The 12,503-nt window shown below is 56.0% G+C and overlaps 1 protein-coding gene across 1 annotated transcript; it reads right to left on the minus strand.

The window, feature by feature from the left end:
- Positions 1-5,939: 5,939 nt before the first annotated feature.
- LOC137457026 (methanethiol oxidase-like) lies at positions 5,940-11,354 on the minus strand. Its single transcript, XM_068168776.1, has 12 exons — positions 11,251-11,354; positions 10,936-10,989; positions 10,510-10,622; positions 9,282-9,467; positions 8,659-8,779; positions 8,395-8,577; positions 7,914-8,092; positions 7,682-7,760; positions 7,364-7,485; positions 7,167-7,259; positions 6,821-6,939; positions 5,940-6,609 (listed from the first exon to the last, which is right to left on the minus strand). Exons 1-12 carry the CDS (start codon positions 11,252-11,254, stop codon positions 6,447-6,449), a joined length of 1,416 nt encoding a protein of 471 aa, XP_068024877.1. The 5' UTR covers positions 11,255-11,354; the 3' UTR covers positions 5,940-6,446.
- Positions 11,355-12,503: the final 1,149 nt, after the last annotated feature.

Consider the following 12,503-nt stretch of genomic DNA (forward strand, 5'->3'; position numbering starts at 1 on the left):
AGGTGGCAGACAGCCACAGGAGCAGCACTTGGGCTCTGAGTGAGGGGCAGCAGAGTGCTGCATTTGGGACAACTCTTCATGTGTTCCACAAAATCAGTCTCAGCAGTTCCAGTGCAAGGGGGGCATCATCACCTACCTCAGCCACACACCCCCAGGCCACCAGACAGGCTCCATCCCAGGCATGCCAGAGATCTCTCTAAGGCCTGCAGGGCCATGGCTCCAAGCTCTGTGCTCTTGACTGTGAAAGAAGTCAAGATCCTGGCCAAGGGTATCCCATGGAAAGAAGTTCTGTCTGTGTATCGATATAGACATGTCATGAAGATGCTCCCAGGTGGCTTTTCCACAGCTTTAGAGCAGCCTGTTTAATCGAGCATGTTATCACCTAGGGCCTGGAAGACTCCAGCAGAAGAACCTGTCCCAGATATCAGGAACCCCAGTAAGCATGAGGGACTGTGAAGGCTGCCAGAAGAAAGAGTCACCAAAGGGCTGTGTTGCACATGGAGTGGTTCAGCTGCATTAGGCCAAACTGGATTAAGGCACTGGGGTCCACACTGGACTTCAGGAGGTCAGTGTAGCTCCTGGTGTAGTGTCTACAGGGTGTCACCATCTCCAGATGAACGGAGACTCAATGACAGACCACTGCCCTTCCACACTGGAAAGGACAGCTGGCAGGCAGTGCCGTGAGACCACATGCAGAACGTCAGCTCTAATGCCACCCTCATGGCATCTGAAAGTTAAATCCTCCCACTTCAGCTGGGTGAAGCCTGCCAGCTGTGGAAGCAGCTGGTACAGCCTCCTCTGATGCAGCACAGAAGGCTCTCCCTGCTGCTTGCCCAGGACAGCTTTCAGCTTGGGGCTGCCTTGCGCAGCACCTGCAGCCTGTCAGTGCTGCAGCTCAGCAGGCTGCAGCTCACACGTGGTGGCAACATGCAACGTGCTCCTTGGGCCACGCTTGGACAAGTGCAAGCAAAGAACCTATTTCCATCTCAGATTCCCAGAGGCAAACTTTTCCATGTCTCCTAAAGGCTGACAAAGAGGTGCAAGGGTTGGGAACCAGCCTGGCCTCCCATCATCACTGGCCAGGATTCGAGAGCTCACCCCCTGAGAAGCAGCAGGGAGGCCTCAGTTCAGGAGCAACTCCATAGCAGAGCTATCTGTCCTCCTCAGAACAACTCAGCATGGCCTTGCCCTCATCTCTGCTGGCCTGCTCAGAGCTCCCCATTGCTCTCTTGGTGCTTGGCTGGCTCCTCTTTGCGCCTCTGCTGTCACGACGTGCATGTCTCACTGCACCTTCCTCTGGCACCTGCACACCTGCTCATTAAGAAGTTCATTACTCTTGCCCTCATTAACCACCTTTGCTGGTCATCCCATTTGGCTTCCCCTGGTGACATCTCTGGCATCCCTCACCAAAGCCAGCTGTGGGGAGCATTAAGCTGATAGCAGGGAGGATAAGAGCAGGCTCAGCAGCCCCAGCGAGCCGGCGCGCTGCGGGGAGCGCACAGCTCCACCAGCGTGGTCTGCTCGTGGCCCAACAGCAGCTGCTGTGGCCAGCAGAGATGGGAAGCCACGGCCTGGGAAAGCAATCAGGGGCTCCACGGACAGCCCATGCTGAGGTGGCAACTGCTCCCCTCCTCCTGACCATCTCCTCCAGCCCTGATAAGGAAGAAGATGCTGGAATTGTGCTTGTGGGCAAGGGCAGGTGATGCAACCGAGTGCAGACTGGCACAGCACACAAAATGTGCTGGGGGAAGACCTTGCTTCACCAACAGCACCAAGCCATTTGATTTCCTTCCAAAGTCCACCAACCTCCTTTGAGAAAGAAGAAGAAAGCTGAGATTATGGACAGAAAGCTGGGATTATGGCCCAAGGATCCAAATCCTGAAGGAAGTGCACCCCACATGTCCTGTTCTTCTGTATCTAAGCTAAGGTCTCCTTTCTCAGAGCCTGTTTGGTATTTGCCTACACAACCACTGCAGGCTAATCCCAAAGTCCTCTTCCATGCATCTTGCTCCAGATTCCATCTCCTTCCCAGAAGCATCTTACACAGCTTGAGAGCTGAAGAGTTTGTTCTCCTATCCACCACTCAAGACCAGGAAAGCCAAACTCAGGGGTATCAGCTTGTTCCTTGTCCTCGATGACACAGCTACACAACACTTGGTGCCTCCATTCCACCACCCTGGAGTGGTGATGCTCATTGCTCAGGTTGGGTGTGATGGTGGAGAACACAGCCAGAGACAGGCAGAATCACAGAATCATAGAATCAGCCAGGTTGGAAGAGACCTCCAAGATCATCAAGTCCAACTGATCACCCAACCCTAACCAATCAACCAGACCATGGCACTGAGTGCCTCATCCAGGCTTTGCTTAAACCCCTGCAGAGACATTGACCCCACCGCCCTCCCTGGGCAGCCCACCCCGCTGGGCAGTCTCTGGGAAGAGCTTCTTTCTAGGATCAAGCCTAAACTTCCCCCTGCACAGCTTGAGGCTGTGTCCTCCTGCTGCTGGTTGCCTGGGAGAAGAGACCAACCCCCACCTGGCCACGACCTCCCTTCAGGTAGTTGTGGACAGCAACAAGGTCTCCCCTGAGCCTCCAAGTGGCAGAGAGTAAAGGAGACCTTCATGCAACAGCCTCTTCGAGCCTTGCTGCACTGGGACCCTCTGTGAGGGCTGATGTTTGGTGGCACATCTGTGGCTGTGATGTGGAGAGCTCCCAGCTGAAGTTCTACCTTTGTTCAGGAGCTGGATTTTTACCCCCTGTGCTAGCAGCACCTGAACACTGGTGATCAGAATAAATTAGAGCTGTAAATGTTCATTCTGAAGCTGGAGATAAACTCTTTTGAGTGCCTTCAACACAGGACTCCAGAGGTCACAAAGTTCTGAGGTGGTTTAGGCAAAGAGTCTCAGGAGAGAATAAAGCAGAGGATCATTTTTCTGGGTGTCACTCCTCTGACCTCTCTGAAGTGGCCAAGTGACTTGGAACACCCCCCCTGGAAGTCCCAGGGGAGAGGGCATAAAGCTCTGGCCAAGAGCAGGGTGGCAGCACTGGGATCACCCTTCCCCACCACAGCCCACAGCTACAACTGGAGCAGCCCATCTGAAAGCCACATCCTCAGGTTGTGATTTCAGGCAGTGACTCCGAGCCCCACCAAAGGGTGCTGCCCTGTGCATCCCTGGGGAGATGGACCCTGAGTCACCTGGGCAGCAGTGGATCAGCTCCTCCCAGCCAGCCCTCCCACAATGGCTCCATTGCTCCATCTGGCATGGGAGGAGCAGCAGCACCACGCAGCTGGGGAGGAAGGGCCAGCAGGACCTGCTTTTGCTCCTCTTCCATGCCTCTGCTTCAAGATGGGTATCAGCAGCTCTTCTTCAGTCCCCACCAGCGCTGCAAACCAGACTCCAATCTTATCACAGGTGAAAAGGAACCAAGCTGACTTTTCTCTCCCAAAGGAGAAGCCCCATCCCTGGAGATATTCAAGGTCAAACTTGATAGAGTCCTGAGCAACCTGATCCAATTGGAGATGTCCCTGCTGACTGGAGGGGGCTTGGACAAGATGGCCTTCGAGGGTCTCTTCCAACATGATGCATTCTGTGATTCTGTGAAATCAAAGCCAGGACTGCACCCACTGGGCAGGTCCCCAAACACTTCAGGTTCCTCTCCAAGGACTCATTTTTGTCTGTGGTGAAGCAGCCCAATCAAAGCCCTTCTCCAGTCTCTGCAACATCCTCTGCAAAACACTTGAAGAACCAGCCAGAAACTTCCATTTGCATCCTGATTTTCCTGGCAATGTCCTGCTAGAACACAAAGGTCACATCCACACTGGGTGCAATTCCACCTATTCAGCCCAGCTTCTGACCTCCAGAATGAGCAAATGCTGCAGAAGTTCAGCAAGAAGCCCTCAGGAGGGTTAGGAGACCTCAGTACCCCTCTGCTGCAGCCTGCAGATGAGAGGGGAGTAAAGCAGGTGGGCAGGTCTTCTTCTGCCAAGAGTTGAATGAGGAGAGGCTGAGAGACCTGGGGCTTTTTCTTCTGGAGAAGAGAAGACTGGGAGGGGGTTTAATAAATGTTTATAAAGATCTGGGGGCTGAGTGTCAAGAGAGAGGGGACAGAGCTCTGCTCTGCTCAGCTGTACCCTGGGGCAGGACAAGGGGCAATGGATATAAACTCCAGCACAGGAGGTTCCACCTCAGCAGGAGGAGGAACTTCTTCAGCATGAGGCTCCCAGAGCCCTGGAGCAGGCTGCCCAGAGAGGTTGTGGAGTCTCCTCTGGAGACTTTCCAGCCCCCTCTGGATGTGTTCCTGTGCAACCTGCACTGGATTCTATGCTCCTGCTCTGGCAGGGGGGTTGGACTCAAGGATCTCCAGAGGTCCCTTCCAACCCCTAACACCCTGTGATCATGTGAATATCAGCTGGGATTACTTCTTGCCTCTGCTGCTATCTGGAAGGGGAAGGGAAATGGGAAGTTCCTCTGAAAAAGAAACCCAGGGCAAAACAAAGCAGTCACAGATTCTGCTGTTGCCATGTTTGGTCAGGCCCAGGCTTTCCAGTCCTGTAGCTATGAGTCACAAGAGGAGAATTTGGCACCTTCATGAGCAGAGCAGTCTAAGGACAACCTCAGCTCCTCATGAAACCTCAGGAATAAAGCACATTTGGAGAGCTGCTGGAAGCTTGGGCATGTCAGCTGGCCAGTGGAGAGGAGGAGGGTCTGAAGGTAGGATAGGATAGGATAGGATAGGATAGGATAGGATAGGATAGGATAGGATAGGATAGGATAGGATAGGATAGGATAGGATAAACTGGGTTGGAAGAGAACTTTGAGATCATCAAGTCCAACCTATCACCCAACACCATCTAATCAACTAAACCAAGGCACCAAGCACCCCATCTGGTCTCTTCCTAGACACCTCCAGTGATGGTGACTCCACCACCTCCAGGGCTCAGAGCAAAGCCACCTCAGCAGCAGGGATGTCCCTGAGAAGGCTGCTCAAAGAAAGCAGCTTTGGAGGTTCACACTGAAGCCATCGTGATACACCAGAGAGCTGCAGCAGTGTGTGGCAGTGAAGGAAGCTGCTTCCTTCCCAGGTAAATATGATAAAGGCTACAACTTAGAGGGAATCCTCTTTGTGTCCTAATGTTTGCAGCCTCCAGACTGCTGCTGAGTTTGGCTGCAAGCTGCAGCTCAGTGAAGATGCTCAAGACAAAGGGAAGCTGTGTGGACTTGCAGCAGGGTTTGGGTAGCCAGCAGCTGCTGTTCTGTGCAGGCTGACACTGCGTGGCTGGGATGGGAAACCCTGTGCAGTGTGGGAGGAGCAGGAGATGGACCTACAGCTCAAGGAGCTACAGCTCAAGGAGCTACACCTCAAGGAGCTACATCTTTGTGAAAAACTCAGTAAGAGCAAAGAAGCTTTTGGAAGGACTGAGGTCATTTTGCCACCACCACCCCAAGTGTATGCAGTGTTTTGGGTGAAATCCCTGACTTTGCGGTACCTCAGCTGTGCTAAACTGATGCTGTCTATGTGAATGGACCAAGCTGGAACCAATGTTCTCACCAGCACCAACCCCACCAGGTAACAAGCATAAGGAGCTGCACTGGAGTGTCTACTCACTGTGTCCTTCCAACCCTTCACCTATCCTAGAGCCCTGCTATAACCAAAAGGTCGCTTTGGGTGATGCCAGCCCCAGGTGCCTGCACAAGGTAGGTTTGGTTGGGGCAGAAAAAGAACAGAAGGTTGCCATGTTTCACTGTAAACCATGTTCTACAGGAGCCCATCCAAAACCAGACCATGGAAAGGCCAAGAGGAAGTTCGAGGAAGCCCAGCAGGGACTGCTGCAGGGTCCTGGGGGAGCCAAGCCCCTGGGGGGGTCGCTGAGCACTGTGGCTTTTGCTTGCCTCTGAAATCGCTCTGAAAGGCTTCCAAGGAAGAGACGTGAAGCTGCAGCTGATGCAAGGCAGTTTTATTGGTGTTTGAAGCAGAACTCCAGAGCAAAGCAGTGCCAGGGAGCAGGCAACTCTCTTCAGAACAAAGCTCTCCCCACGCCTGTGGCTGTGGCACATCGACCCCAGCATGGGGGAGGGGAGCCCAGAGGGCTCTCGTGCCAGGGGCAGGCTCTGCAGGAAGGACCTGGCTGAGGAACAACAGCTCAGAAGAGCTGGGCACAGAACTTGGTTTGTGTCCTGCACCTCTCTGTGCCTGACACCTGCCCTGGGCCCTGCTCTGAGGATCAGGCCCAGGGGTGGCTTTGCATTGAGAAGAAGCCTGAGAACAGGCTGTGTGTCGCTGCTCCCTGCTCTGCTGCTCCAAGCCCTCACCCAGAGCTGCTCCAGCTCATGGTAGCAGAAACTGAGACTCCAGCAACTAAGAGGGACCCCAAAGCCAACTAAGCCACACTCTTCCCTAATGGCTGCACTACAGGAGAGGGAGAAGCAGGGAGTGTGTCAGCTGGTGTCTAGGCCAAGATTTCAGAGGTGGAATCTCCAGAGGGGAAGCGAATGTCATGGGCAAGGCAAGGCCCATTGGGTTCCTTGCCAAAATCCACCAGGAAGTTCTTGTTCACGCTCAGGCCTCCCTTCTCCGTGTCCACATCGATCTGCAGCATGACAGAGCCTTCCCTGGGAGGGGACAAGAGCGCAGCCGTCGCAGAGAAGCAGAGAGGGGCCTGGCCAGCAGACCCTGCCCTTCACCCTCCTGCTGCCTCCCCAGCATGAGGAATTTCTCCTTGAGACCTCCTCTGCTTCAGGGAGAGGGGAGAGGCTCCCTTCCCTTCCCATTCCAGACAGAGACCACCCAGAAGAGGCCCCTTTGCTCCCAGAGAAGTCTTACCTGACCAGGTTGGGGTAGAACTGCTTGTCCCACGTGCTGTAGAAGGAGTTGGTGACGTACAGCCTCTTGCCATCCAGGCTGAGCTGCATTTTGCTGGGGCCACCATAGATCCTCTTGCACTGAAGGCACGAGAGAGGGCAAAGATGTTCCTGGCTCCTGCCTCTGAGCCACCCAGCAGAGGAGAAGCAGGGAGCAGAGCACAGCTCCTGCTTCCCTCCCTGCCCCAGGCAGCTCACAGGCACTGCAGACACAGGGGCCCCACGGTGGAGACCGAGCCCAGAGAGAGGATTGTGAGAGCAGAGCCAAAGCCTCAGGAGCCCAGAGGGAAGGAGGCTGCAGAACTCACCTTGACCACCAAGGGCTCAGGCTGGCACTTCAGCTCCTCATCTCTGCACACAGTCACAGGTCCTCCTCGGAGGATGCTGCCTCCTACAAAGACCTGGAAGCAAAGCAGCGGGAGGCAGGTTGGCTTCTCATCCCCCCCAGCAGCAGATGCTGCTGAGGAGGCCCAGAGTGCAAACCCTGCTGCTGCTGCTGCCTCACCTGTCCCACCAGCCGGGGCTTGCAGTGCTTGGAGAGCTCGTACTGGCGGATGTCTCCGTGCAGCCAGTTGCTGAGGTACAGGAACTTGTCATCCACGGAGAGGATGAGGTCCGTGGTGAAGGCTGGAACACGGCAACAGAGAGCTCCAGAGGAGGCAGCAGCAGGACACGAGCCTGGCCTCAAGCCCCAGCTGCCTTCCCTCCCCACCATGCTGGGGGTCGTGCCTCGAGCACAGGAGACCTGCTGCGGGGCTCAGGCTCTGGCTGGGGCAGAAGGCTCTGGGAGGAAAAGGCAAGCAGCAGCTGGGGGCACACAAACCTGGCATCTTGGGCATAATCCATCCTGTCACGTCCTTGGCTGGGATCCGGATCACCTCCTCCACTGCCCAGTTCTCCCTCTGCACAAGGAACACAAAGCACCAGGAGTGATGCTGCTTGCTGAGCCCCGAGCGCTGCAGGAGCTCCCTGCCCCTCCTCCTGCCTGTCTGCTCCCCCAGAGCTCTTCCTGATGCTCCTCCCTCTGCAGCTCGCCCTGGCTGCAGAGCTCTCACCTCGCACTTGTAGAAGCGGTAGATGATGCCGCTGAGGGCACAGGCCACGTAGCCCTCGGCAGCCTCAGGGTTGTGCAGGAATTTGACACTCAGGGGCAGAGAGTCCTCCCCCAGGTCAAAGCACTGGGTCAGGCTGCGGCAGGACAAGTTCCACACGTTCAGGCGGCGCCCATAGACCCCTGAGGAAAAGGAAAAGCAGCTGAGAAGAGTTGGAGACAGGCCCTGGAGAAGCCCCTGCCCCAAATGCCCCCAGGCAGGGAGAGCCCTGGCAGCGAGCAGCCAAAGCAGCAGAGGAGCTGCAGCGGTTCGGGGAGCAGCAGGAGAAGCTGGCACCAGCCTGCCGTAGGGACAGATGCTGCCCCCCCTGTAGCTCTCAGATGGTTTGCGGAGGACTCTGCCTGTCCCCTCCCTCTGGTGGCTTCAGCTCACAGCCAGCACCTCGGGGAGCTGTGGCTCAGCACCTGCAACCACATTCCCTCACCTTTCTTCAGGTCATCAGGGTTGAAGCCACGTCCTGCTCGCCTCGGGACCATTCCGGCGGAGCTGATCAGCACGTTGTGGCGTGGCTGGTACCAGAAGTCGTAGCCAGTTGGGGGAGCCTCACACTCATTTTCCCAGTTGCCCTTCAGCTCAAAGGTCTCTCCATCCAGCACGATGAATCCACCTGGGGTGCAAGAGGGGATTGCTCTCAAATCACACTCATCCCAAGCAGTCAGTCCCCTGCTGGAAGGCTTCCAGAACTCACCTTTCCCGTGGCCAGCTGCATCCCCTGTGTTGGCAATCAGGATGTCCCCATTGGGCAGGCTGTGGACCACAGCCAGGTATCCTTTGTTGCACTTCCAGAAGACATCCACTGGCTCAATTGTCTGGAAAATTGGACACACATAGCTCAGCCTCCAACTGCTCAGCTGATTCCACACTCCCCAGCAGTGCCTTTGGCCACCAGAGACTTCTAGAACTCTCTGACACTTTCAGGAGCTTTCTTCCCAAGAGCTCACACTCCTGGGACCTGCTTCTCCTTGCAGGGGTCAGAGAGCCTCTTAGCTTCCCTCTACACAGAGCAGACTGCAGCAGCACCTGACACATAGTCCCTTGCCTGTCCCCCTCCCCATTTGGGTGGGGAGCAGGTGTTGTGTGACTTCCAGTGATCAAACCCCCTCTGAACTCAACAGCCCCACAGGAAGGAGCACAGCAATGATTGGAGCCTTCCTTGGTGTGGCAAGGAGCAAGCTGAGAAGGAAACTCAGCTCTCTCAAATCAGTGTGGAAGGAAGACGAAGAGAGAAGCCTTCTTCCCTTGGTGTTATTCCAGAAGGACCAGTTCCCAACTCCTTCTCAGAAAGCTGTCTTTGGATCACCTCAGGCATACCTTGCAGAGCTTGGGGGCCCGGCACTGTGAGCCCACATCCACCACGTAAATGCGGGAGGAGATCAAAGAGGGGAGGATCAGCTTGGTCCTTTTCGCTGTGGCACTGTCAGAGCAGCTGCAGGCAGCGCTCCAGCCCGCGCAGTGCAGCTCGTCTTTGAGGTTGGGCATGGGCAGGCGGTGGATCACCTAGGCAGCCAAGAGAGAGTTGAGTTCACACAGGGAGGCAGCAGAAATGGGGACCCTGATTGCTGGTAGATGCTTCTGCCTTGGTGACCTCCACTGGGCTGTAGCTGGGACTGCCTGAGGGAGGAGAGCACTGCTCCTGCGCTGCCCTTTGTGTCCCTGGGAAAGGTGGAGATGCTGTCAAGAATTCCATGCCAGGAAAGGGATCCTGGCTAGGATCATCATCTTGAGAAAGCTGCTGCTTTGCTCTGCAGACTCCTCCCAACAATGGAGTTCAAAGAGTGGTGAAGCCAATAGTGCCTTGAAAGTGCATTGTCCTCACAGGTATGCAGTAATGAGCCAATCAGGTCCTCTATCAGCCCTGATGTAGTCAACCTGTCTGCAGCCCTCAGAGACAGGTCACTGCCCATTTCCCACTGAGGAGGGAGCAGACAGGTTGGTGCAGAGTGGAACTGAACCCCTGACACTGCAGCTGTGAACCCTGTGCAGCGATGGCCACCCCTAGCTGCTGGGGCACTAGAGCCCACTGCCCATGCTGAGCAGCCCTGGCAGAGTGATTCAGAGCATGTGCTCAAAAGCTCACTCACAGCACCAAGAATCTCTGGAAATGAGTTGGGAAGTGAGTCAGAGCCAATCTGTCCTGAGGACACAGAGATGGAGAGGATTCAAGCAGAGTCAGGAGGACAGGGAGAGCAGAGGGTGAGCAGGAAGGTGCCATTCCGAGCAGACAATGTCCCTGTCTTGTGCACAGCACCAGTGGAGAAGCAGAAGCTGAGTTGTGATGAGTTTCCTAGACAAGTCCTGGCAGGGCATGGCCAGGCAGCAGGAGACAAGAGTCATGCCAGTGTGGATGAGATAGGAAGATGCCCAAAGACAAGAAGGAGCAAGGCATCAACAGCCAGCAGCAGGACAGAGAGGCTGTCGAGCAACCTGATCTTCCACAGCGAGGCAGAGCCAGTGCCTGGAATCTGGAGGCACAATCAAGCACGGAGCCAGCAGTGGTCACCATCCCAGGGAAAAAGCCCAGCAGCTGAGACACAGATACCTGGCCATAGGTTGGAGACCTGGGGTTGAGGTCAACAGTGGCCAGGAAGTCAGGCTGGTCGTTGCATGTCTCCCGGTAGGTACAGGTCACGTAGGCAACCTCCTCTCTAGGAGCTGGGTGGACAGAAAGTTGGTGTTAAACCAGGCCATGAACCACCCAGGAAGCAAAAGCAAAGCTTCAGCCACTCTCAGGTGGGACTCAGCTTCTTTTTCTGGCCACCACAACCTTCCTTCTTGCTCACTGACAGCTGTGCAGCCCTGGTCCATCAGTGGGAAGAGACCACCCCCAGCGGATGTCCACAGGGGTATGGTTCATCACTGGTGGGGGAAGGCCCTCGGCACAGCCACTTCATCACTGGTGGTCTCCTCTACCATGGAGCTCTTCCCCACACAGCACCCACCCCAAGAGAGGCTGAGCAGGACTTGCCTTTCAGAGCATCTGGGCAGGTGGGGTACTCGTAGCACTGAACTCTGCATCTGTCTGAAGGGAGAAGAACCAAGTGAGAAACGTCCACCTCCTAGAAGCTCTCTCCTCAGAAGACTCTGTCCCACCCAGTGGACTTCCTCAGATGAAACCCCAACCTTCAGGCCCTCCATTCTCCCTCCTGCAGCGCTGCAGAGGCACAAAGCTCCCAGTGCCCAAGAGGGTTCCCAGCTGGGATGTCTGCAGCCTGCAGGCAGCGGCTGGAGCCGGAGCCAGGCTGGAGCTGCTGTGGCTGTGGGGAGCTGCAGAGTCTCTTACCCATGCTGAAGCCTTTGGGTCACTCTGGTCAAGAGCAGAGGTGCTGGAGCTGGAGGTGCAGCTTGCTGCCTGCTTTGCTGGAGGGGGTTGTGATGTGCTGAAGGTGCTCAGAGGGGACCTTATATACAGGCTCAAGGGGTGGGGGGAGAAGCCACCTGGCAAGGGAGGAGCCATCGCTGCTCGGCCTTTGGGAGGTGCCAGACCACGCTGTGCCTTGTTTCCGCCTTGGAAACCACCAATCTGGGGGAAAATCTGCTGGCCATGCAGGTCTTTTCCCTAAACACAGCCTCCTGTATCTGATCCTGGGGCTGGGGCCATCTCCAGGGGACTTCTGCAGGCTCTGGAAGCCTCCACGGCCCAGCCAAGACACCGGCTCATGAAAGCCATCCCCCATGCCCAGGTTGCTGCCACACAAATGTGCAGAGGCTGCAAATTCCAGAGGAGGGCTGAGGAGCCCAGCTAGATAATGGGCCCCAGCAGCAGCCTGCTGGGAATTACAAGGCTGGAACATGAGGAGGTCACCCAAAACACCGTTGGGAGCTGGACCCTGACAGGAGGCACGTCTCTGCAGGAGGGCTGAGCTGAAGGCATCACAGGCAACCTGGCATGAACTCAGTGAGCCCAGCCCAGAGGTGCCTCTCCCCAGGATGGAGAGCTCTGGAGCTCCAAGGGCTGCAGAGTGGGAGACAGCAGCAGTCAGAGGAGGGAGGGGGCTGCAGCAGTGCTGAGCTTGGCTGAGGAGCTGCTGGTGCCTCCCAGAGAGCTGGAGGATTCCTGAGGCTGGAAATGGGTGCCTCAGGAAACAGAGTTTGTGCCCTTGTTGATGCAACACCTCCAAGGTCAGGACATGCCTGGTGCCTCTCAGCTTTGCATCTCCATGTGGGAAAGCCAAGCCAGCTCTGGAACATGGGAAGCTTTAGGCTTTGGGACCATTCAGCACTGGTCCTGCCTCAGCAGTAGCCATTTGCTCTCCCCACCAGCCTGCTCAGTGAGCACTGAGAGCCATGTGGTAGGCACCAGTGCCATGAAGTGCCTGGCACCAGAGGGGCTGAAGCTGGACTGAACTGCCACAAACCAGACCCAGGAATAGCAGAAGCATCATGAAAGGCTCTGAGGTGCTGGAGTGCAGCATTTGGGGAGAAGGGTCCCCTCCTGAGACCAGCATGACCTTGGCTGTCAGCAGCTGCCAGGCTAGAGCAGGAAGAGAGCACCAAGTGCCATGGAATGTGAGTCTCATCAGATCTTGTGGCAGA

This window comes from Melanerpes formicivorus, unplaced genomic scaffold, assembly GCF_026170545.1.
Source record: "Melanerpes formicivorus ecotype bairdi unplaced genomic scaffold, bMelFor1.0.p_v2 SCAF_158, whole genome shotgun sequence".
In the NCBI taxonomy this organism is placed as follows: domain Eukaryota; kingdom Metazoa; phylum Chordata; class Aves; order Piciformes; family Picidae; genus Melanerpes; species Melanerpes formicivorus.

Coding starts and splice junctions, on each gene's coding strand:
- LOC137457026 (XM_068168776.1), bottom strand. Junction 10,623..10,935: donor CTGCCCAGATGCTCTGAAAG/GCAAGTCCTGCT, acceptor CTGTCCACCCAG/CTCCTAGAGAGGAGGTTGCC. Junction 8,093..8,394: donor CCCTGATGACCTGAAGAAAG/GTGAGGGAATGT, acceptor CCTTTTCCTCAG/GGGTCTATGGGCGCCGCCTG.